The sequence below is a fragment of the Carlito syrichta genome, unplaced genomic scaffold, assembly GCF_000164805.1.
Source record: "Carlito syrichta isolate Samal-C Ts95f unplaced genomic scaffold, Tarsius_syrichta-2.0.1 Scaffold307227, whole genome shotgun sequence".
NCBI classification, from domain to species: Eukaryota; Metazoa; Chordata; class Mammalia; order Primates; family Tarsiidae; genus Carlito; species Carlito syrichta.
The window spans coordinates 276900-303658 of record NW_007251323.1 but is presented as its reverse complement, the minus strand read 5'-3'; the positions used below and the strand labels follow the sequence as shown (position 1 = coordinate 303658).

The 26759-nt window shown below is 35.6% G+C and overlaps 1 protein-coding gene across 2 annotated transcripts in view; it reads left to right on the top strand.

Moving 5' to 3' along the window:
- Nucleotides 1–26759, top strand: part of STAG1 (stromal antigen 1) — a 283214-nt gene that overhangs the window by 85623 nt on the left and 170832 nt on the right. For both annotated transcript variants that reach the window (XM_008064213.2, XM_021715629.1), the window contains exon 6: nucleotides 19752–19956. In XM_008064213.2, coding sequence (XP_008062404.1) covers nucleotides 19752–19956 — 205 coding nt within the window. The remainder of the gene's footprint in view (nucleotides 1–19751; nucleotides 19957–26759) is intronic.

The window sequence follows — 26759 nt, the reverse complement described above, 5'->3', positions numbered from 1 at the left end:
TGTCTGCTGGAGTGTGATAGAATATGAGGTATATGTACTATATAAAAGCATAAAATTCAAAAATTTTGGATTCTGAAACATTTTGGTGGGGTTAATTTCTACTTGAAAATAATTTTATTGTTACTGTTGTTACTTGAACCATCTAAATGTGGCAAATAGCTAATAACAAAGCCAGACTAAGATGTGAGGGGTAGATTTACACATCAGCTGCTAGTCTGACTATACCATGTCAGCCTTGTAACACAAATAATTGAGATCACAGATTGAAAAGTAGTATGCAGCCAGTCATGGTGGCTCTTTCCTGTAACCCTACACTTTGTGAGGTGGAGGCGAGAGGACTGCCTGAAACCACAGGTTCGAGACCAGCCTGGGCAGCATGGTGAGACCTTATCTCTACAATAAATCAGAAAATTAGCTGGGCATGGTGGCTCATGCCTGTAGTTCCAGCTACTTGGAAGACTGAGTTGGATGTTTCGCTGAGCCTAGCAGGTAGATGCTGCAGTGGCCGAGAGCAGTGTGCCTCTTCACTCCAGCCTGGACAACAGAGTGAGACTCTGACTCAAAAAAAAAAAAGTAGTGTGCATGTTGAACCTTTAGGGCACTAGCACTTGATAGGAAGATTATTAAGAGTTTCAGATAGTAGGTCCTGACAGTGCACGATGACTCACGCCTATAATCCTAGCACTTTGGGAGACTGAGGCAGGTGGATTACATGAGCCCAGGATTTCGAGACCAGCTTGGGCAACACAGTGAGACCTCATCTCTACCAAAAAAAATTAAGCGTGCCGTGGTGGCATGTGTCTATAATCCCAGCTGCTCAGAAGACTGATGGTAGATGGATCACCTAGCCCAGGAGATTGAGGCTGAAGTAAACTGTGATCATACCACTGCTCTCCAACTTGGGTGACAGAATGAGACCCTGACTCAAAAAAAAAAAAAAAAAAAAATATATATATATATATATATTTGGCCCTAAACTTTGGTATACATTACCATTAACTGGAGATCTTTAAAAAATACTGATGCTTGGCTCTTTGCCACATCCCCCAGATATTCTACTTTAATTTGTAAGGTGTGCAGCCTGGGTATTGGGATTTTTAAAAAGTTAACCAGGCAATTAACTTTTTGCATGTGCACCAAAATTTGGGAACTCCTGATTTACAGGAAATAAAAAGAAGAAAGCTACGAATTAACTTTTTAATACTGCTTACATATGAGAATAGAATGAGAAGAAAACAGAAATGAATACACTGTGAAAATGCCCAATAACAAGAAATCATTATTTTAGTATTAAGATTTTAAGTAGATAGAGGAGTTTGAGAAATTCAGGGAAATGAAGATACGCCTATAAATATTGTCATATTGTCAAGGTATATTGAAGGAGAAGTAGACTGTTACCAAAACATTTAAAGAGTTACATATCAAATAAATCACTGAAAAAGTTTATATTCCTAAAGTTAGTTTATATTCCTAAATAATCTTCTCCCAGTATTTGACTTAATGAAAGAAGTCAATACAAGCAACACAGTTTGAAGATAAGAATGTATTTATTTACAGTTTAATGATTTATTAGCTATCTTCCAAGGCTATTCCTGTTATCTTCAAGAGACGTTGTTCTTTTTACTACTGTGTATACACCCAAGAAATTGAGTTTAAATGCTTGTACATGGTGAAATACGTCATATTTCGATGTTTTTTTTTTTCCTTCAAAGTGTTATATTGGTCATTTAGTCCCCTGGGGGTGGGGAAAGTTAGTTTTGTTAAATTGTATTTTGTGACTCTGTCCTAAAATGTCTGATGACCAGAACCATTGGATCTTAAGATTCTAGAACAATTTCTCATTCTCAAAGAGAATTGTATTGTATTTCAAATTGTATTGAAAATGAATATATTTTATTACAACAAAGTAAGATAATAGGGAGATGAGTTAGACCGAAGGTGTTTAGATTTTTGGATAATGTGATGTAAAAGTATGTTATTGCCTGAGAAGTACACTTTGAGTGTTAATCTTCATTACAAACAGTTTATAATATTTGTTAATAGGTAACCTTTTTTAAGTTCCTACAAACCTGCATATGGGCATACATGTTTTATAATTATAATATCAGCCCAGTTTAGAAATAAATTAATTCTCAGAGCAGTCTGTGACATTTACAGTGAATAGATACAGTTGGTTTATCTACACTTGGTATCTTGAAGCCAGCCATTGGGAGCTAAAATAAAATTATATTTGATTCCCAGGTTTTTGAAATTGCACCTTCATATATAAACTTTTAGGTAGATTTTCCCAAGGTCAGATGGTGTCATTTTCATATGACTTTTATGTAGGGAAACCTTTGTAGCACAACACATTTTATGTATTCATTTAGTGCCTTTAATTCTTTCCTGCTATTTTGAATTGCATTGCTCATAATTATAAATTGAGTGATTTTGTGTATTGTACTTTGCTACAATGATTACAACTTATGCAGCTTTTTTCTCTTCTTATATCTAATCATATGGTCTTCTCTGAATTTATTCATTTGGGCATTTATTTAATTAAGGGAGTAAAAATTTTAATACAGATGGTTAATTAATATACAAACTGAGAAAATACTACAGATATGGTAGAGACAAACTCAGATTACCTCCAGTTCCAAATTTTAAAACCTCTAATTTCTTTTTTTTTTTTTAATTGTACAACCTGTCAGTAAAACACTTTTTAGCCTATAGTCATAATAGTGAAAACCTGTGTTAGGCTTTGTCTTCCCACATTTTTTTTTTTCAAAAGGCTAGCTAGAGTTCTTATCTTATGAGAAGAATAGTTGACAAGTAACTAACTGCCTGGTGATCATTTGAGACTTTCTTAGTTCTTAACTAAGTCTGTTTCCTAAATATCTTATAAGTAAAAATAAGTATATGAAAGTGTATTTTTCCTTCTACCCTGGTAATCAGAAAGAGGTCTTTATTTATTTTACTAAAGTGTAGCTTGAGCATATGTATATTTATGTAAAGAATCAAATGTACATACTGTTGTACTACATTATTCATATAAAAGTAATTTTTCAGGGACACATAAAGAGGGACAAACAGTATTTGAAAATATTTTTATTTAAATGCTCTGATAGTACGATGGTTTTCACATGTCCCAGGCTATTATCTCAAGACTCAGTATCCATTTATACAAGGTTCTAATATTGGTAATGGATCTGTATTCTTTTTAATCACCATCTTAATGATTTGAAATTTTCAAGATCATTTTCTTATCAGGTCTCATTAGATTGTCATAGGTCTAACCTTTATAGTGGACTAAAATGCGCTTGTGCCAGAAGTGTCAATGCTGCCACATTTCTTATTATTTTATTATTGCATATTTATTTTTTGTTTCTGTTTTCTCCAGATATCTGTGCTTGTTACCTTTCCATTTTGGGTGGAGGAAACCCATGATAATAGAACCATGAAGTTTTTTAATTGATCATATGTAACTTAAAATAAGTGAACAGAGCAGTGAGGAGTACCATTTGTACTGTCAACCCCTTTGAATATTGAACTCTCTTTACACTTCCCTTTAAATTCCTTTGTGACACAGAACAATCTGAAATATGGACCCAGTGAGGGCATACCAGGCTTTTCTGTATTTTAAATATTTGCAATTAATTTATTTCTCTTTACATAAAAACAAGTAGAAATTAGTCCTACTGTTTTCTCATAGTAGACCACTCAATTTGTGTTGCATACTGCACTGTGGAAACTGTTCCATGATGAGAAAGGTTGACAGTATTAAAGAAAACAAAGCAAGAAATGAGAAGTGCCAAAAGAGAAAGGAGTAATTAAGTGATAAAATTGATGAAGACTTTCAGAAACTGTTATATGCAAAAGTGAAAAAAGGAAATATATTATGACTGTGAACCCCACAGTGCAAGTTATTGGGGACAAGAGTAAAATGTCAAATAATAGTAATAATAGCAAACACTTATTACTTACCATGTGCCAGGCACTGTTATAAGTGCTTTATAAATATGTAATTCTCACAACATTTGTATGAGATATGTCTTTTATAGTATTGTTGTCTCTATATTACAGACTCGAAAATGGATGGAAAAAAGGGGTTAAGAAATTTGCCTGGGTTCACAAAACTACTCTATTACAAGATCAGAATTGAACTTAGATCATCTACCTCCTAAGTCCATACTCTTAACTACTGTCCTGTTCTGTATTTTATATAATTGTAAGTTCATAATCCTGAAGTGGCTTGGAAAAGATGACTCAACTAGCAGTTGTGTTCTTTCAATTAGGACAACTTAGTAAATTCCTGACTACTTTTATTGTTAGTTTCTTACTACAAATCTAACAAGTTACATAATTATACTAGTTTTTTTGTGGTTTTTGTTTTCAAAAATGTGCAGTTATGCTTTCTTGATGTAGATTAATCATTTTGGATTGAGTTAAACCTTTTCGTTTTGTTATCAGAAACATTCATTCTCATTATGAGAGTTTTTAAATACGATATTCATGAAGTCAAAGTACGCCTCAACAGTAACATTTGTATCAGTGAGTACTAGATTAAATCCCTATCTAGGGTAGTCATCAAATATGTATTGAGGTTACAATTACTTGCTGATAGTTTGAAGTTTTTATCCTTCAATTTTAAAGTCTATCTGTGAAACTTAATTTTACAGCACTACAAATAAATCACATTCATATTTGTTAATTGTGAATTTGTTAGTACCTATTAAATTATCTAGTTAAGGCCAGATATTAAAAATTATCATTTGTGGGGTACATGTGAACACTTTTTACATACATAGAATGTGTAATGAGCAATCACAGCATTTGCGGTATCTATGACGTTGAATGTTTGTCATGTCTATGTTGGTAACAATTCAAGTCCTCTCTTCTAACTATTTTCAAATATACAATATATTGTTAACTACAGTCGCCCGAGTCTGCTATAGAACATTAGAAATTATTTCTTCTATCTAACTGTGAGTTTATACCCATTTACCAAGCTATTTCCCTCTTCTACTCTAACACCCTTCTCTGCCACTGATATCTATCATTCTGTTTTCTGTCCTCATGATATCAATGTTAGTTAGCTCCCACATATGAGTGAGAATATGCACTCTTTATCTTTATGTACCTGGTTTATTTCACTTTACATAATGTCTTCCGGTTTCATTCATGCTGTTGCAAATGACATGATTTCATTATTTTTTATGTCAAAATAGTATTCTGTTGTGTGTATATACATACACGTGTGCATATGTGTCTGAGTGTGTGTATGTCTATATAATTACATTTTGTTTATTAATGAATTCGTTGATGAACACTTAGGTTGATCCCATATCTTTACTGCTGTGAAGAATGCTGTGATAAACATGCACATACAAGTATCTCTATGATATACTGATGTTTTTTTCCCTATTAATAAATACCTAGAGGTGGGATTGTTGGGTTGTATGGTAGTTCCATTTGTAGTTTTTTGACAAATATCCACACTGTTTTCAATAGTGGTTACTAATTTATATTCCTACCAACAGTGTTTAAGATTTCACTTTTCAGGTGGGTTGTGGTGGCTCAAGCCTGTAATCCCAGCACTTTGGGAGGCTGAGGTGAGGGGATTGCCTGGGCCCACGGGTTCGAGACCAGCCTGGGCAACTTGGTGAGACCTCATCTCTGCAATAAATCAAAAAAAAACTGGATGTGGTAGTGTGCGCGCCTGTAGTTCTGCTACTTGGAAGACCGAGGCAAAAGGATCTCCTGAGCCCAACTGATCGATGCTGGGGTGACTGTGAGCGTGCGTGCCACACCAAGCTGGAGCCTGGGTGACAGAATGAGACTGGCTCCAACTCAGGGTGGGGGGATGTTTCACTTTTCTCCACATTCTCTTCAGTATCTATTTTTTTTTCTTCTCTTTAATAGTAGCCATTCTAACTTGAGTGAACTTATAATCTTATTGTGGTTTGATTTACATTTCTCTGATGATTAGGGCTTTTGAGCATTTTTCATATACCTGTTGGCTGTTTGCCTGTCTTCGTTTGAGAATTGTCTGTTCATGTGTTTTGCCAGCTTTATTTATTTATTTATTTTTGAGTTGGAGTCTCACTCTTGCCCAGACTGGAGTGCAGTGGCACGCTCCCGGACACCGCAGCCTCAACGTGCTGGGCTCCGGTTATCCTTCCGCCTCAGCCTTCCAAGTAGCTGGAACTATGGGTGCGCGCTACCACGCCCGGCTAATTTTTTTTTTATTTATTGTAGAGATGAGATCTCACCAAGTTGCCCAGGCGGATCTCAAACCTGCAGGTTCAGGCAATTCACTCGCTTCGGCTTCCCAAAGTACTGGGATTACAGACTGAGCCACCAAGCCTGGCCTTGCCAGCTTTTTAATGGGACTTTTTAAAAAAATTGGTGAATTGTTTGAGTTCCTATGTATTCTAGATATTTGTCCCTTACTGAATGGATAGGATAGCTTGCAAATATTTTCTTTTATTCATCAGGTTGTCTCTTCACTCTGTTGATTGTTTTCTTTGCTGTGCAGACGTTTTTTGCTTAATATAGTCCCATTTGTCTATTTTTGTTATCTGTACTTTTGCAGTCTTAGCCATAAAATCTTTGCCTTGACCAGTGTCCTGAAGTATTTTGCCCATGTTTTCTGGAGGTTTTGTAGTTTGTGAGTCTTATAGTTAAGTTTTAGTTCATCTTCAGTTGATTTTTTTTTAATATGTTGTGGGACATAGTGATCCTATTTCTTCCTGCATATAAATACACATTTGTCCTTGCACCATTTATTGAAGAGGGTGTCCTTGGCTCATTTTTGAAGGTGAGTTGCCTGTAAATAGGTGGCTTTATTTCTGGGTTCTCTATTATATTTTATTAGTGTATGTGTCCATTTTTGTACCAATGCAGAAGTCAGGTACCCTGATGCTTTCAGCTTTGTTCTTTTTACTTAGGATTACTTTGGCTATTTGGGCTCTTTTTTGGTTTCATACAAATTTTAGGATTTATTTATTTATTTATTTTTATAGAGACGAGGTCTTGCTGTATTGCCTAGGCTGATCTCAAATTCCTGGGCTCAGGCAATCCTCCCAAACCTCCCAAAGTGCTGAGATTACAGGCATGAACCACCATGCCTAGCCTAGAATTGTTTTTTATATCTGTGTGAAAAATGACATTGATATTTTGATAGAGGCTACCTATATCATTTTGGACTACTGTGGTCTTTTTTACAATATTAGTTTTTCTGCTTTATGATTATGGAATTTCTTTTCATCTGTTTGTGTCCTCTTTAATTTATTTAATCAGAGTTTTGTAATTTTCCTTATAGATATCCTTCACCTCCTTGGTTAAGTTTATTACTGATTATTTTATTTTATTTTATTTTTTAGCTATTATCAGTGGTATGGCTTACTTGATTTGTTATATAGTTTAACTACAATGTGCTGTAGAAAAGACCTTTTTGCATTGTTTCTCTTTGGGGTCTGAGAGCCTTCTGTATCTGTAATGATTATATTATTGGTGTATAGAAACTATTGATTTTTGTATGTTAATTTTGTATCCTTTCTCTTTACTGAATTTGCTTTTTAGTTTTTTGGTAGCATCTTTTTGTTTTTCTAAATGTAAGATCATTTCATCTGTAAAGAGGGACAATTTGAGCTCCTCTTTTCCAGTTTGGATGCCTTTTATTACTTGTTCTCTTGCCTGATTGTTCTGGTTAAGACTGCTAGTACTCTGTTGAATAGGAGCTGTGAAAGTGAGCATCCTTGCCTTGTTTTCTTCAGGGAAAGGGTTTCAACTTTTCTTTGTTCAGTATGATTTTAGCTACAGGCTTATCAAATATGGGCTTTATTATTTTGAGATAAGTTCCTTTTTTGTCTTGTTTTTGAGAGAGTTTTTTATCAAGGGGTGTTGAATTCAGTCATGTATTTTTTCTGCATATATTGAGATGATCATATAGTTTTTTTCTCCATTTTATTGATGTGATATACCTCATTTATTGATTTTCATATGTTTAACCATCCTTGCATTCCTAATATAAATCTAACTTGATCATGATGTATTTTCTTTTTGATGTATTGTTGAATTCCATTTGCTAGTATTTTGTTGAGAATTTTTCCATCAGTTTTCATCGGGAATGTCAACTTGTAGTTTTCTCTTTTTGTTATATCTTTGTCTGTTTTTGGTTACAGGATATTTCTTGCCTTGTGAATGAGTTAGAAAGAATTCTCTCCTCTTCAGTTTTTGTAGGAGTTTGAGGAGAATGAATATTAGTTCTTTTTATCTTCGGCTGTGAATCCATGTGGTACTGGGACTTCCTTTGTTGAAAGACTTTTTTTTTTAACTGATCAGTGACACTACACATTATTGATGTGTTTAGGCTTGGTTTTTTTCCCCCCTGATTCCTTTATGGTGGATTGTATATTTCCAGGAATTTATACATTTCCTCTAGATTTTCCAGTTTTTTAGCATATTGTTATTTATAATAGTCTTTGATGATCTTTTGTAGTTCTGTGGCATCAATTATAGTGTCTCCTTTTTCATTTCTAATTTTGTTTATTTGGGCCTTCTTTTTTTCTTGATTAGTCTAGCTAAGTTTATCAATTTTCTTTGTTTTCAAAGAACCAACTTTTTGTTTCATTGATCTTTTATATAGTCTCTTCTTCTTTTTTTTTTATTTTTTGAGGTCTGTATTTCATTTAGTTCTGCTCTGATTTGTATTCTTTCCTTTTGCTAATTTTGGGTTTGGCTTGCACTTGGCCATTCTAGCTCTTTAAGGGGCATCATTAGATTGTGTATTTAAAAATCTTACTACTTTTTGATGTCAGTGTTTATTACTATAAACTTTCTTCTTAGTGCAGATTTTCCTGTATCCCACAGGTTTTGTATTTTGTGTTTCCATTTTCATTTATTTCTAGAAATTTTGATTTCCAAGTTAATTTTTTAATTGACTCAATTCAGGAGCATGTTGTTTAATTTTCATATATTTGTATGGTTTATAAAGTTCCTCTTGGTATTTATTTCTAGTTTTATCCCATTGTGGTCTGAGAGGATGCTTGATAATGATTTTGATTCTTTAAAAATTTGTTGAGACTTCATTTATGTCCTAATTTATGATCTATCCCAGAGAATGTACTATGTGCTGATGTGAAGAAGAATGTGTATTCTGAAGTTTTGGGATTAAATGTTAGGTCCATTTGGTATAAAAGCACAGTTTAAATCCAATGCTGTGTAATTGCTTTTCTTTCTGGATGTTCTATCTAATACTGAAAATGAGGTGTGGAAGTCCCCTACTATTATTGTGTTGGAGTCTGTCTCTTTAGATCTAGTGATACTTGCTTTATGAATCCTGGTACTGTGGTGTTGAGTGCACATGTAGATAATTAGAATTGTTATATTTTCTTGCTGGATTGATCTCTTTATATAATTATCTTCTTCATCCCTTTTTTCTTTGCCATTTTTTACTTAAAATCTGTTTTATCTTATGTAAGTATAGCTACTCTTATTTGCTTTTCCTTTCCATTTGTGTGAAATACTTTTTTATGAGTCTGAATGTCACTCTGTTGCCCAGGCTGGAATGCAGTGGCATGATCACAACTCTCTGCCGCCTCAACCTCCTGGGCTTAAGCTAGTCCTCCTGCCTTAGCTTCCCAAGTAGCTGGGACTACAAGCTAAATTTCTTTCTTTCTTTCTTTCTTTCTTTCTTTCTTTCTTTCTTTCTTTCTTTCTTTCTTTCTTTCTTTCTTTCTTTCTTTCTTTTTTCTTTCTTTCTTTTTCTTTCTTTCTTTCTTTCTTTCTGTCTGTCTCTCTCTCTCTTTTTTCCCTCTCTCTTTCTCTCTCTCTCTTCCTTCTTTCCTCCCTCCCTTCTCTCTTTCTCTCTCTTCATTTCTTTCTCCCTCTCCCTCTCACCTCCCTCTCTCCTGCTCTCTCCCCCTCTTTACCCCTCGCCCTCTCCCTGAGGTCTTGTTATATTGCCCAGACTGGTCTGGAATTCCTGGACTCCAGCAATTCTCCCACCCCAACCTCCTAAAGTGCTAGGATTACAGGCATGAGCCACGGTGCCCAGTATGGAATGTCTTTTCCTGTTCCTTTGCTTTCAGTTCATATGTGTCTTTATAGTTGGATCGTACTTTTCATCTATGTCTTTTTTGAGGCATTCAAGATTATTATGTTTATGGCTTTATTATGTTATGGCTATTTCCTGGTTGTTTTTTATGTTCTTTGTTTCCTTCTTTTTCTCCTTTTATTTGTCATTGTGATTTAGTGGTTTTCTATAGTGGTGCCATTTGAGTTTTTTCCTCATTTGCACATTTGTGTTACCAGTGAGTTTTATACTTTCTTGTGATTTCATAATGGTAAATGTTACTTGTTCACTTCCAGCTTTAGGACTCTCTTGAGCACTTCTTTTAGGACTATCTGGAGGTGAAAAATATCCTTAGCTTTTGCTTGTCTAGGAAAGACTTTCTTTTTCATTTATTAAGGATAATTTGGCTGGATATAATATTCTTGGTTGACTTTTTTTTCCCCTTCCAGTTCTTTGAATATACCATCCCATTATCTCCTAAAGGTATCTGTTGAGAAATATGCTGTTAGTGTGATGGGAGTCCTTTTTTATGCGACTACACACTTTTCTCTTGCTATTTTTAGGATTATCTTTCTATGACTTTATGCAGTTTTACTACGACATGCTGTGGAGAAGAACTTTTTTGCATTGTGTCTCTTTGGTAATCTCAGAGCCTTCTGTATCTGGATGTCTAAATCTCTTGCTATACTTGGAGAATTTTTATTTATTATTTAATCAAAAAGGTTTTATAATCTTTTTGTTCTTTCCTGGCCTTCTGGGACAATGATAATTATTATAATTGGCCACTTTATGGTTTTCCATATGTCACAAAAGCTTCTCCCACCTTTTTATTTCTGACTGGTTTATTTCAAAAGACCTCTGTTCAAGTTCTGAGATTCTTTTTCCTGCTTCATTTAGTCTATTGTTGAAACTTTCAAATGTATTTTGTATTCAATGCATCCTTTTGTATAATTTCTGTTTTGTTCTTTTTTTATGGTATCTATCTCTTTGGTCAGTTTCTCATTCATATCTTGAATTGTTTTTCTGATTTTTTTTTCCCCCTGAATTCTCTTATATCTCACTGAGCATTTTTAAAACCAATAATTTGAATTCTTTTCCCTTTTTTTAAATTGTTGGAATCTGTGGCTGGAAAATTTTTGTGTTCCTTTGGAGGTGTCATATTTCCTTGCTTTTTCATGTTTCCTGTGTCTTTCTGTTGATATCTGTGCATCTGTTAATAGCAGTTTCCTTCTTCCAGTTTTTTAATTCACTTTTGTCAGGGAGGAGCTTTTCCTGAATATGTAGCTATCGTGTTATTTGGATAGGATACTTTGGGTTTGATGTTAGGTCTGTACAGTAGTGTATCTCTGTTTGATTTCTTCTGCTGTAATCAGCATTAGTGGTTATGTGTGATTTCTTCAGTGGCTTAGTGTACAGATAGTAGTGGAAGCTATAGTTGAATTGTGCCTGTTACTGGGATGCCAGATTGGTCATTGTTTGGGTCTTAGTGGTAGAAACAGTGGGCTGAGAAGGTCTGTCTTTGGGCCCCAGTACAGCGAACCCTGGCATTAATGTGGCTTACTTGGAGGCCAGTATTGGCAGCAGTGGCCTGGGTGTGTTTTTCAGTCCTTAGACAGCTATTGTGGTGTGAGCTGTGAAAGTGACAGTAGTAGGAAGATTATCTAGGTTCCAGGAAGTGTGTGCTAGTGTTGGTGGTTGCTGTGATGGACTAGACTGCCAGTTTCCAGGTTCACAGGTGTTGTGTGTAGGCAGGTGTCACCTGTAGTGGTAGCAGCCAGGTGGATAAGCTACTACCACTACAGGCTCCAGGAAGAGTGTTCAGGTTTCAACAGTAGTGGACAGGACTAGGCAATGTTATGGCACAGGGCAGGAAGAACCCCCACTGTGGGCTTGTCCTTGGGCCTTGACAATGTGTGCAGATAACAGCTTTGGTAGGCAGGGGATTGGGCAGTACCCAGGCTATCGGCAGAATCCTTGGTGTGGGAAGAGAAAGTAGTGGGAAGTGGAAGTGAGGGTTGTGCCCCCTTCAGTAGTGGGCTACCCAGACTGATAGGTGGGGCACAGGGGAATATGTGTGCCACTCATGCCTCGGCACTGGTCGTGCTTGCTCCTCAGTCTCTGCTACAGAAGCTGGTGCCTTTCTTATGCTGTGTTGCTGACGGTAGCAGCCCTTGTCTCAGTTATGCCTCAGCCCCAAGCTTGGTAGCCCATGGTTGTTCACACCTGTATCTTGGGGGCAGCAGCCTGAGCTGCTTTTGTGCCTTAGTCCTGGCACTGCTGGGCTCTAGGGCTGGGACTCCGGAGTGGCTACTTGCTGTAGTATGTTGGGTGTCAGAGAATATGAGGGACCAGCATGAGCTCCTTTCCTGAAGCAGTTCTGTTACACATTGTCCTGACAGCTCGCTGTTAGTTTCAGGGCCCACAGAGGACAGGGTCTGCTGTGTGTCTAGCATTGTGGGAGACCATAGTGGGAATGTAGATTGCTAAGAGACTCTTGTTTGACTTTTCTCCAGATTGGAGAGTCTACCTTGGCTCTCAGTGGATCCTGGCCAAAGAGGCTGCTATGTTTTATTCTCCACTCTTTTTTTAGATTTTCCCTGTCACTTTTCTGATGAATTCCATTGTCCTCTCTTGGACAGTCTATTTAAAGTGTGATTATCTATTCCATATCTTGTTTCTTCTTAGTGGAGGAGGCAAATATGAAATGCCTCTAGTCAGGTACTCCCTTTAACAAGGATTGAATAAATGAACACTTTGGTCTTCGTAACTTTATTTTTATGGGATTAATTTATCTTTGTTTGTTCAATAAACATTTATTGAACACTTAATATAGGTCCACCTTTTATTTGGGAACTGTGTATTTAGAGATCAACAAGATTATAACTCTAGCTTGTGAGTTTCCCTTATAAATGGGGGTAGAGCTTTGTCAGTTAATTACAGTTATGCCTTGGCAAGTTCAATAGTTGAGAAATACACAAGACCCAGTGAGAACCCAATGATGAGTTAGTTATCTAAGGAGTGAGGACTTCACAAGATATTTAGGCTTAGAACTAAGTTTTTATAGATGAATAGAAGTTCACTAGAAAAACCTGGAAGAAGCTTATAATAAAGATGGAGTTTAGGATGTATAGGAAGAAACAATGAGACGTGACCTGAGAAAGTTAATCTGAAGCCAGGTTGTCAATAGCCTTAAAGTTAAAATGAAAAGGTCTTCCAATCATGGTGATATCATGGTAAACTCATGGGTGTGGTTTTACATCTTAATTACTCGCTTTCCCATTGTGATAGTGTAGAGGATGACAGTGTAAAATTTGAAATTCCTTTTTGTGATTTCAGGAACATAGTATCCTCAAAGATGCTAATATGGATAGTTTCAAAGATGTTAGCCTGGATAGTTGCAAACAATTTTTTAATATACTCCCCCCACTTCTTTTAAGAGATGGAATCTTTCTGTTTTGTCTAGACTGGTCTTGAACTCCTGGGTTCAAACACTCCTGTTTCAGCCTCCTGAATAGCTGGGACTACAGGCATGTGCCACCATGCCCTGCAATGTACCTATTTTCAAAAAATTGCATACCATTTGATAAATGCAAAAAGGATATATGTAACATATGTAAGATATGTGAATCTCCCACCCCTAGCGTCAGAATGGAAATGTTACTGATCCACTGAAACCACCTGTGTGTTTCTCCACTTCCCCATTTCATTTACTTTTCCTCAGAGATAATCAGTATCTTACAAACCCGTTGATGGATCCTTAATTACTCTTTATGACATGTTTGTGAAGACCCATAAATGAGAGCAGAAGGCAGACAGATATTTGGTGGCATCTAATTGAACTAATTATTGACAGTTTTTGGCAACACATATTTAAAAGGCGTGATATTGACCGTATCTTTGCTGTTTGACTTTACATATTCTCCTCAGTTTTGTCTATGGCTAAGAATACAAAAGTTTCAAAATCTATGATTGATTTACAGAAATATCTATAGTGATATTTTAAATATCTGTATTACTTTAGACTCGTTTTGAAAGTATATTTCTTACTCATTTATTTGATAAAGAACTATTTGAGTGTCTGTTACATTGTAAGCATTGAAAATATAGGGTTGAATATAGTAGGCAAAACACCACTGCCCTCATGGAATTTACATTCTAGTTAGGGGAGAAAGACAATGAATAAAATACCTAGGCAAAATATCGTAGTATGATAGATGGCAATAAATTCTATGCATAAAAATAAAACTGAGAGTGAGACAGATTGTTAAGGGAGGGTCATTTAAAATAGCATGATCTGGAACACCTGTTCCTGAACACCTATGTAACCCTTAAGAATGTGACCTTGAGCAGAGACATGAAGGCAGTGGTGAAGCAAGCAATGCATGGATCTGAGGGAATATAAACAAGGGCAAAGGCCCTAAAATGGAAGCATACCTGCTATCTCTGAGAGACCTCAAAGAAGATAGTGTGGTTGAAGCACATCGCTTTGCAGATTTCATTTGATTGTTATGTCCTTGGGACAGTTTAATGTAATACAGTTCCTCCACAATTTTTTTCTTTGCATAACATTAACTTTTGACAATAGCAAGCCACTTGTCTTATATTATATTATCATGTTTTTATTTTTTTTCCCTCATGACATAATTTAACTTATTCCTTTCATTCCCTGTGTTTTGTAACCCAGAGTTACATGTAAATACTTCCCTAGATTTTATATTTTTTGCAAGAACGTTTCATAGGTGAAATTTTTACTGTGTACTTCATATTGCATCTTAGTACATAGCACATAATATCAGACTGTCTACTCTCTTTTTTTTTTTGAGTTGGAGTCTCACTCTTGCCCAGACTGGAGTGCAGTGGCACGCTGCCGGCCACCGCAGCCTCGACCTGCTGGGCTCTAGCGTTCCTTCCTCCTCAGCCTTCCAAGTAGCTGGAACTTCAGGCACATGCTACCACACCTGGCTAATTTTTGATTTATTGTAGAGACAAAGTCTTGCCAAGTTGCCTGGGTGGTTCTCAAACCCATGGGCTCAGGCAGTTCACTTGCCTTGGCCTTCAAAAGTGCTGGGTTTACAGGCTCAGCCACCAAGCATGGCCCAAGTTTTACTTTCTTTGAGGGACTGGGGATGTCAGAGTCTCACTCTGTAGCTCCTGCTGGAGTGCAGTGGCATGCTTATGGCCAACCAATAGGACAGCATTGTCTTTCAGTTGGTCCAGAAAGCAATTATTTGGGGTTTACTCTTGGATACTGTTTCACCTCTTTAGATACCTACAGTTTGTGACAAAATTGAGTTCCCAGATATCTGTGAGGACTGTTCTTTGATATTTTAGTTTTCTACAGATCATTCTTGAGTACTTTTAAATTCAAATGCTTAAGCTGTGTGACCCCTCATGGAATTGTTCTCACCTTAGTCAGCGGTTCTAGGTTTCTGGGTCTTGCGGCTTGGCACCATCAAGCCCCCTCCCGTGTCTCCTGCCATTAGAGTTCTCAAAGCTTTAAAAATAGACTTTTCTGTTAATTGCTTGTCTTTCCACGTGGGAGCAGAACCCCAGTATCTCTCCATTAGAAGAGCAATCACTGGGCAATCCTTCTGTCCTGTCCTTCTGTCCACAATGCCTCTAGTAAACATATGGAACTCCATTTTAAAGTACAGAGTACATGGACTTTACAAATCCCAGAACCAGGCCCCTTTAGTTCTGGGATCTAGAACAAGTTTTTTATTTTTCTTAAGGTCTTGTTTCTCTCTTCTTTATACATACCAAGAGTCACCACAGTATTTGGACTATACAATATTATGTGTATGAGAAGTGCATACTATATAAATGATAGCTATGTTGTGTTATGTTTTGCTGCACAGAGATTTTTCTCACTTTATTTTCCTGAACACATTTGGAAGAATTGCTGTTTTACTAGACCTTTTCGGTTAACTCTGTGCATCCTTCTTGTGGATATTGCCTGATATCTTTTCTACCCTAAACGTCTTTCTGCCTGGCTATGCCTGTTTCTTATGTGATAAGGTTTTTCTTTTCATTGTTCTATTTAATAAATTTCACCTGAACAACATTATCATAACACTACCTTCACAGATCTAAACATTAGTTGTGGATGAGGCATTGAGGCTCCTTGGTTATCATCTTTTATTATTATTTTGATATTTTAGGCCTTCTGGAAAAAAGATACTACTACTTTGTGAAGGAAAATTGTGTGTGTGTGTGTGTGTGTGTGTGTGTGTGTGTGTGTGTGTGAATTTTAGGTGGCAGTCATCATCAATTGGAAACTAGTTTTCAGTACCCTACTGCCCATCTTTAACTAAACAATTACATTATATGGCTTGTAGAAACATAAAAGGAGAAATGTATAACTAGTATTAGAATTAAGAAACTTTTGAACTGTATACAGGAGATTTTCTTTTTCCAAATATTTTTTGTTGGTAATATTTACACATGATATAAAAACTAAAAGGTGTGGCATGGTATACAATGTTAGTGTAGTCAGGAATTAAGCTAGGCTTGTGTTTGTTATTGCTATCACTTTTTTAAAAAATATACACAAGCTTCAGATTTCTCTTGTGGTGGGCTGCTGTTGCCTTGTGCTTAGGATACCAGAGGGGTTTTTTTTTCCTTCCTTTTTTTTTGGTGTTTGTGTTCCACCATCAGACTTCTGCTGTCTCTATCCCCCAGTGTCCCAGAGAAGATCTCTCCATACTCTTGCCCCTTCCTCTGGTGAGACTGGTGTTGCTAGCTCCCTGGTGCTATGATGGAAATATCTGTTTTCCTAGTTTTTTCTAAATCTTAAACATGCCCTGTGTTCCTGGAGCTACCCAGGGTCTTCTCAGCTTTACTGTTCCTCCTTTCTGTAGTAGCCAGCTTCTGCCTTATGCTTGTGGTTGGCCTTAAGTGGGAGCTTCCTGCTCCCTTCCAATGCTAGCAGATCTCTGTTTGGTACTGGTATGCAATCCAGGTCCCAGGGCAGTGTTTTGTCTCCTCCTCTCCCCCAGGTAGAGTGACTGTTTTTTCTTTTGCTCTTCACTCAGCAACAGTGAGTCTTTGCTTCTGCCTTAAGGGTGACTCAGTTGACTGTTCTTCTTTCCACCAGATTTAAGGCTTCTGATTTGTAGGAGAGAAAGGTCTGGAGAAATGAGCTGGGCTTCTTGCTTTTCCCTCAGCAATTGAGGATTACCTGCTGCAGACCTGTATCACCAAGAGAGGTATTCTCTTTTTTCCTGCCCTATCCCCAGGCTTTGTTGTGAGCACCTGGTTGAGACCCGTGGAAAATAGTTTTAAGTGAGTTCCAAAGTCCTCTTGTTACTCCACGCTGACAAGCTAGCAGATACTTGGTGTCCGACAGTTTATTAAAATATTAGTTGATTTCTTTTACTCACTTTTCTTTCCAGGTTCTGCTACAGGTGATAGAGTTTGTATGCCTTATCTCTTCTTGGAGGGCCTACCTTTGGAATTTAAGTTACTTCAGCTTAAGATGGGCTCAAGCAAAGTGAAGACTTCTTTTGTTGATTCTGCTTATTCTCACTGTTTCTAGCCTTCTACGTCCCAAGTGGAAGCAACTAATACCTAGTTTTACCAGAATCATTTAGTAAATAACTCTTCCTTCTCCATTACTCATAATTCTACTTCAGCAGGAGGAATGCATTTGTCTGTGGGTAACAGAAAAACTGACGAGCTGTGGCTTAAACTCACAGGAATTTGTTTCATGCCAACTCACTGTGGGAGTAGACAGTACATGGTTGGTAGTGTAGTTCAACAGGAATCAAGGACCTAGACTTTTTCCATTTTCTCCCACTATTCTTTATCCTTCTATGGTTGCAAGATGGCTGTGAACATCAAATGCACCATGTATATGTATGAGTTCAGGTCAGTGAAGAGAAGAGACAGAGGACTTAAAGGGGTCATATTAGCCGAGGCTGTCCATTTTAAAGACTTCTCCAGATGCTCCATCTAGAAAATTACATTTTTTTCTCAAATACTTATATTATATTACCCAATCAGCTAATGTAGCTCCTGTTAGTGATCACTCTTTCCTTCAATTCATCAACTGAATTGTTTCATTAGAAATCAAATATTTGTTTATTGGGGGTTTGTTTGGGTTTTTATTGTGCTACATTTGAACCTTCTAAAGTGTGCTTGTTATTCAGATTTTCCTATGATCTGATTATTCTGCTTTTCTTTCCTCTCATATGCTGTTGGGCCTGTTTAGGTAGTTTATTTTCTCTGTAGCTTCTTTGAAACCCAGGTTGTTGTGGATCACTAAATGGCCAGATCTCTGTTAGTATCAAGCAACACAAATGGGTTTCGGTGATACAGAAGCAGCAGGTAGGCTGCTAATATTCCTTTGGGAAGCGATAAAACATTCCTCGTCTCAAAGGCTGGGAAGATCCAGCCAGCCCCTTCTTTCCTTTTTGATCTTTTGAGGACTCATTGACCTTCATAACACTTATGTTGCACCAATGTTGGGATTTTGACTCTGAGTGCCAATCTTTTCCCAGTCTTTGCTTTCTGTTCCTTGTCCTTGGAATCTGCATTTCTATATATATCACACTAGTTATCTTTCCTAGGATACCAGCAGAGCTCAAGGCCTCACTTATGATCAGTTTTCCTAGCAGCAATTTGTTCTAGAAAAGGCAAAAAGCCAGTTTGAGAATATTCAGGCAGCCGTATTCATAGAATTCCTCACTCTCTGCTTTGTGGATTTCCTTATGTTCTTAAATGTTTTAAGCAAGAGAGGGAGACCTCTGACCATTTGGGTTTAACTCTTAGTTTCATGTTTTAAACGAGATGACACAATCTGGTAATAACAAGAGCTCATAATAGATTTTTTTTTTTAGAGAAGTTAATAAATGCACTCTATGAAACAATTAAGATCAAGTTCATAGTAAAGTTGGGAGAAATAAAGTTGGAATTTCAGATGTGGAGTTTTTGTTTTAGAGTTCCTAGTGAAATGCAAAATTCAGTTTAAAATATTGAAAGATACTGAGTGATACAGGTGTCATGATTACTTTGCTCGAAATTCAAATGGCAAATACCCTTTATAATACCCTTTATAGTCTAAACTTTTAAAATTATTTTTTCAGCCAGGCAGGGTGGCTCACTTCTGAAATCCCAGTACTTTGGGAGCCCAAGGCTTGAGCCAGGAGTCCAAGACCAGCCTGGGCAACATAGTGAGACTTCATCTCTACAAAAATTTAAAAACTAGTTGGCCATGCTGCCATGCTCCTATAGTCCCAGCTACTCAGGCTGCTGAGGCAGAAAGATTACCTGAGCCCAGAAGTTCTAAGCTGCAGTGAACTGTTATGGTGCCACTGTATTCCAGCCTGGGCGACAGAGTAAGACCCCAACTCAAAAAAATAAATAAAATAAAATTATTTTTTCAGTTTCAACTTCAAATTATTTCAATCAAGATCCAAGTACAATAAGCTGAAACTATTATTTTCAATGAAAGTCTTAGAAAAATGAAATAAATCCTGGTTCTAAAATAATAATTTTATGCACTTTAACATGATTTCACTGTGGCACTTCCAAAGCAAAAACATGTAAAGCAATCAATGTATCTATGAAAGTCACCTATTTCTGTCCATATCTACTTTTCAAAAAATGTTCCTAAGTGGGAATTTTGAAAAAGTTTTGATCAAACTGCTGTCATATGATATACTTATTAATATGTTCTTTTTATGCCTTTTAGGACAGTGGTGATTATCCTCTTACCATGCCTGGACCTCAGTGGAAAAAATTTCGTTCAAACTTTTGTGAATTTATTGGAGTACTGATACGACAGTGTCAATATAGCATAATTTATGATGAGTATATGATGGACACAGTAATCTCCCTTTTGACTGGTTTGTCAGACTCCCAGGTCAGAGCTTTTAGGCATACAAGTACCCTTGCTGGTAAGTAACTAACATTTCATTGCCTTTTTATTTAGTTTTGTATTTTATTCTAATTAAACTTTTTTTTAGCTTAAATACCAATTTAAATTAATCACAGTGCTTCTGAAAAATGCACTTTCAACCAAATTCATTTGAATGATTTGTGTTATCTAGTCAGGTAAAATGTACGCCTATTTTGATAACTGGTGTTTGATAGCATTAAGAATGAAAATTGAAATTTTCTGGCCAATGTCAACAAATACCTATCTGAATGTTGAGTTTTTTACGTGCACTCTTACTTTATAACCAAAGGAATTTTAAGAGGCCACTAGGCCATATCCTTTGGAAAACTCGAGTCATAATAATTGAAATTTCATATTCAAACAAATTTTCTTCACTTAATTACTTCATTGTTCATTGTTATTATACATAAAGGTGTAAATATTTGTTTATATATTTGAGACAATTTCATCTAGTAAGGTAAAAGGCATTGTTTGAATTTCTAGTGCTGTAATAAATTAAACATATCCAAGCATTGATGTCTTGAAAATCAGTTCATTAAAGTGGGCTATAAATAATTTGAGGAACTGACAGATTAGTTTTTACTTTTGCTTTCTTCATTTTGGAATTATCTTGACAACTTGTCAACCAAGTGTATTCATTTTTTTCTTGATTTTCCATAACAAGGCAATTTTCTTAATTTAGTAATTGCCGTCTTTTTCCTTCACTGCTTTAACTGTGCCTGTCTAAAATGATTGTTTTTTTCATTCATGATATGGAGTACACGTTTGTGCATGTGAGTTGTACACAAACATATATTTAAATTTTCTCTAATTACATCCTTTTTAGTAAAATTAACCTTGCCTATATTCATCTTAGTTATTACCATGACAAAACCAGATATAAGTTCATTAATTACATTTCATCTTGCATTTAAGTTTTAATATCTCATTTATCTAATTTAGTTAAAGCACTGTTCCTCAAACTTTAGCACATATCAGAATCACCGACAGAGCTTGTTGAAACAGATTGCTGGGCTCATTCCTAGAGTTTAGCAAGTTCCTAAGTGGTGTTGATGCTGGTAGTTTGGGGAACTACATATTGTAAATACCTGATTTAAAATGTTGTCATTTTCTGACTTGACTGGTTGCTTAAAGCCAGTATGATAATATCTGGAGTCATCTATGTACTTTTCCATTTCTCTTTTCCCCTTTACTCAGTGTAGTTAATCCATATTAGTGTTCATTATTCTCTTAATTATAGTTCTATCCAAAAAACTTCAAACATTTTGTTTTCTTTTGAGAATGTTCTTTTTCTCATTATTAGGAAGACAGTTTTTTAAAACTCACTTTTATCTTTTACCAAAAGATAAAATAAAAATGCAGTTTGTTGTTGAAAAAATTCTATGTAGAACATATATCAGGCACAGTTTGTTTGTTTATTATTTTTTGAGTTGGGAGTCTCACTCTGTCTCCCAGGCTGGAGTGCAGTAGCACAATCATAGCTCACTGTAGTCTTGACCTCCTGGGCTCAACCACCTCAGTTTCCTGAGTAGCTGGGATTACCACCACACCCGGCTAATTTTTGTATTTTTTATTTTTTGTAGAGACAAGTTCTCGCTGTGTTTCCTACGCTGGTCTCAAACTCCTGGGTGTCAGCAGTTCTCTTGCCTAGGCCTCCCAAAGTGCTGGGATTACAAGCATGAGCTACCGCGCCAGGCCCAGAGAGTTTATATTGTGTTTTGAGAGTGTCCTCTTTCTTATTAGTAGGAAGAAAGAGATCTTGTACCCAGTTATCTTTAAACAAAAAAACAAAAAAAAAATTACTGTAACAATGCTGTTTGTTATTCAAAGGTTTATGTAGTATTATACTTTTTTTTCTAATTCCATGACTTTTAGACCTTCTGCATTTGATCTTTCTTTTGTTTCTTTTCTTTATATTTTCTATTCCTTTTACTCTTTCTTTGTACAGTAATGCCCATTTACCTGGTTGCCAGATGCATAGGAAATGCAGCAATTTGGAATAAACAAAACTTAGACATAAGGTAGAAGTTGCTTGGGAATAGCCAAAGTTGCTGTCATAAAAATTAATGAATTTTCCTTGATACAGAAGGTGTTATCTGGGTTTCCAAAGCCCAAAGAAAAGGAGAAGTAACAAATTAAAGAAGGGCTGCGAGTATTGTGAAATAACAATTTGTAACAAAAAAGAAGACTAAAGAATTGTTTGCAGATCTCAAGATAGCACAATGTTGAGCTTCTCTGTAGGGTCAGGCTTCCTTTCTTTAATCCAGAAACCTGTGTGCATTCTTTGTAAAAGAATAATGTATGCCACATACTCTCAGAACACAAGAGATGCAGTACTATATTGTAGAAGTATGCAGAATATTTTGACTCTTTAAATATTGTTTTACTTTTCTGAAGAGAGCACTTTAACTCATTTGCATTATTCCTTCCCTACCATGTAAATGCAATATTACTGTATTCTACTATCTTTATGATGGTTCATTTCAGCTCTCCTTTCAGTTGGCTCATTTTTAGTAACTTTTATTGTATTGTTTTCTCTATATTTACATCTTTGGTTATCTATATCTGCTGATTTTATATATGCTTAAATATATTGTTATCATAACTTTGCCCCTTTTGAGTTAAGTAGCTCCCATCTCCCCTCAGTGCCTTACCGTGTGTCTCTTCCCATGATTTACCTGTATTCATGTTAACTTTTAAATCAACTTGATGAATGCCATTTTGTTTTCACCTAAGTTCTTTTATATCATCATGTAGCCTATTTGATTTTGAAATAATTTTTCAAAATCAGATATTGACAGAATTATCAGTGTTATGTTTATATAGAGTTTTCAAAGGATAAAACCTATTTTTCAATTCTCTAAATTTATTCTTCAAAATATAACGGTAATTCCCATGTGACTACACTAGGTATTATATATTAAAGACTCAGTTGTATAAAATGTAAGACATGTCAGTCATCTACCCTTCAACAAAGCACAGAGAGTTTGCTGAGGACTTAATTCCAGGCTGGACAATAAGTATTTTTTCAAGGATTTTTTTTTTTTGTTCTCATCTTTGCCCTCTCCTTTGTTTTTTTATGGTATGTGTGTGAGGAATAGATTAAAAGATAATCGTTTTTATTCACTTTGCAGGACAAGTCTTGGGGACTAGATAAAAATGGGCAGGAACATTTAATCCTCTGCTTCAAAGACTATGTGCATGGACAGTTACAAGGCAGTTATGGCCAGATATGATTATCGGCTTTGGAATAAAATGCTCCTTGACATTGCTTATATCTTAGCTGAGAAGAGAGACAATCAGGTTAGTTATTTTGTAGGGTACAGATGCAATTAGTTCCAGAGCTTCATAAGTCATCACAGTGGTCTTATCAGTAGTACTTTTAATGTTTTCCAAATATCCAGTTTTCTTGTTATGAATTAAATAATGTGTCCCTGTTGTCAGTGTTTATGCATTGCATTTAATTGTATACTTTTACTACATTTTTATTAAAAGTTTTTATCATTCTGTAGTTCTTCATATCTGTTTATTCCACAGTTATAAGAATAATTTTATTTTTCCATTGGAGGTAAACTCTCTTTTTGGAATGCTTTTTACCATTAAATTGAGACAGATGGTTAACAATTACATTTTATTTTTCTCTTTTAATTGGAATTTGAAAATATACTATTCTATTTATTTGTCCCATTTTAATAAAGAAGGTTCACCTTGCAGTATACTTTGCATTAACTATTAATCTTCAGAATTAAGTACGCTTATTTCTGTTTGAAGTAACTATCTCAGATGGACATGGTAGAACATAGCTTATGGATTTAACTTATATAAGAAACATTTTGTTAAAACTATTTTGGTGTATATTCAGTCTGAGACTGGGAACTTTTTTTTACAGTTTGATGAAATTTTGATATGAGGAAACATTCTCCCTTTTTCAAGGTCAAAAGTTGGATTTTCTTTATTATTTAGTATTGTAGAGATAATTTTACTCTGAAATCATTTTTTTTCAGGATTATAGTTTATAGATTATATAATCTATAGATTATGGTTGTTTTTAAACATTTGCTTTTAAAATGTATACCAATACTTGACAGGTTTTTTACTTAAAATTTTACTAGAGGGCAATTTTCAGGATGAGTAGTGATGGTTTAACTTTTTAATTTTTGTTATTTTCTCACCTGTATATTTTTCTGTGATGTTACAAATGTATTAATACTGGCTGCCTCTCACTTATTCCGAGGTGAAAAATGCTAATTTGGACAAAGGGGAGTTAAGAGTACAAAATTTGTTTTAATAATGGCGTGGTGATTGTGCTTCTATTCTTTTTAATTTTTTTCTAAAATGATGTTAAGAAAAAATGAGAAAATATGGTTAATATCATCACATGAGGCCCACCAGTGGTTAACAGTAAGTTCACTTAGATTCTTGAGGGAGTAAACATTTCTTTATACCTTATTGTTAAGCATTATTATGTTGCCATATGATGGATTTTTTTATAGTAAATATAGTTCATTATTGATTAACATGTCTTACAAAGTCAGCATCTCTGGACTTTTCCTCTGAGAAAAGATATGACATAAAATTGCTTTGTTTTTTAATCATAGGCTGAAAATCATTTGCCTCAGAAAATTGACATGTCGTTCTTTGGCCTTCAATTGCTGAAACCATATAATATAGTGGTTGGTAGAATGAGTTTCGTAGTGACTGAGTTCTTGTTTATCTCTGCCTTTTACTGGTGGATAACCTTGAACAAGTCCTTAGCTTATTTGGTCTTACTTTTTCATAAGCAAAGCGAGAAAGGTAATGATAGCTATCGCTTATTACCATAAATTGGAAGCACTTGGGACAGTGCCTGGCATTTAGTAAGCTGTTGCTATTATTCTGTAATGAGAAGAAGGAATAATAGTGTTTGCCAGTGTTTCCCTTCATTCATGTTTTTACTCATAATTTGTTGGGTACTTAATTTTAGTAATAAAAGACATGAAAAATGGGGAAATAAAAATAAACAGGTAAATATACTTTCAAGAACTGCTATTAAGAAAGCAAGTAGGGTGGCCACAGTGGCTCATGCCTGTAATCTCAAAGGTTTAGGAGGCTGAGGCAGGAGGGTTGGTTGAGCCCAGGAGTTTGAGACCAGCCTGGCAACATAGCAAGACCGTGTCTCTACAAAGCAGTAAAAAAAAATTAGCTGGGTATGGTGGTGTGTGCCTGTAGTCTCAGCTACTTGTGAGGCTGAGGCAGAAGGATCGCCTGAGCCCAGGAAGGTTGAAGCTAGAATGAGCTGTGATCATGCCACTCACTTCACTCCAGCCTGGGCAATAGAATAAGACTCTGACCAAACAAAAAAAAGAAAGAAACAGAAAAGAAAGTAAAGAAAGCAAACTGTGTACATTTTCTATGTATCTTTTGGTTCTCAGGACCCACATCTTATTTGTTGAATTCAGTGAGTATTTTATAACTCCTAATCAGACAGATTATGTCTGGTTTCTGTGATTAGGACCCAAACATTTTAGGACAATCTCACATTATCAACGAATAGACCATAGAGTAGAAATACTCTCTCTTCCTTTTGTCTGTACATTTTATTATTTTCATTTTTTAAAATTCTTCTAGAATTTTGCCTTTTAATTGATTTTTGCTTTGTGTAGTTTACATACCTGTGTCTTTCTCACCCCTCCTTTATATATAAAACTATTATTCAGTTTGCCATTGTTTGTATATAGTGGGCCTCCGGTGTTCTGATGGGATTAATGCCAAAGACTTAGATCTGCAAATGCCACTATGTCATGTAATTATGTCCGCAAAGCATATCTTGAAAATATAATTACTTTTTTAAATCTATAAATATAGGTCTAGAGTAATTTTTTTAATTTCTGAAGAACTACCTTATTTTAGATTTCACTCCTTTGTTATCATCAGATCTGAAAATTAGCTTTTTTAATAGCCTGTTTTTATAAGAAAACATATTATTTTTTAAAAGAACTTTACAAACATTACCTATCTTATATTTGTTAATTTGGTACTATGGACAACGTACTTCTGTGTTTCACTTTCTTCATCTTTGTAGTATTGATACCAATAGTCCTGTCTCATAGCATTGTGAAGCATAAATGAAAGAATCCACGTAAAATATTTAACATACACAAGTCATTCAGTGACTATCTGATGTGATAATTATGATGTAGAAAACAGCAAATCTTATTTGATTTGGTTCTAAAAAGGACAGAGAACTTGAAAATTCTTTTTAGATGCTTTTCCTTTATTGTACATATAAGCATTTTCTGCACATATAAAATCACATATACTTCTTATAGAGGATTCAGAAGAAGAGAAAATTATACAAAAAAAATTATCCAGTATTATTTTACTCTCTTATAACTGTGCCATGACTTGTTGGTATTTCAGTTTTTTTCTTGTACATATTTCTGAAGACTATTTACTAGAGGCAAGGTCTCACCAAGTTGTCCAGGCTGGTCTCAAACCCCTGGGCTCAGGCAATCCTTTCACCTCAGCTTCCCAAAGTGCTGGGATTACAGACATGAACCACCATGTCTGGTGTATTTCCTTAGTTTATTTTCTCCTCTTGTGTAGCATATTAACATATAGCTTCTTGAGAAAAAGGGTATTGGGTAAAGCCTATTTGAGACTTTACATCTCAAAAGTATGTTTTAGTCTCGGCCAGGCGCAGTGGTTCAAACTTGTAATCCCAGCACTTTGGGAGGCCAAGGCGAGAGGACTGCCTGAGGCCAGGGGTTCAAGACCACTGCGGGCAACTTGGCGAGACCTTGTCTCTACAATAAATAAAAA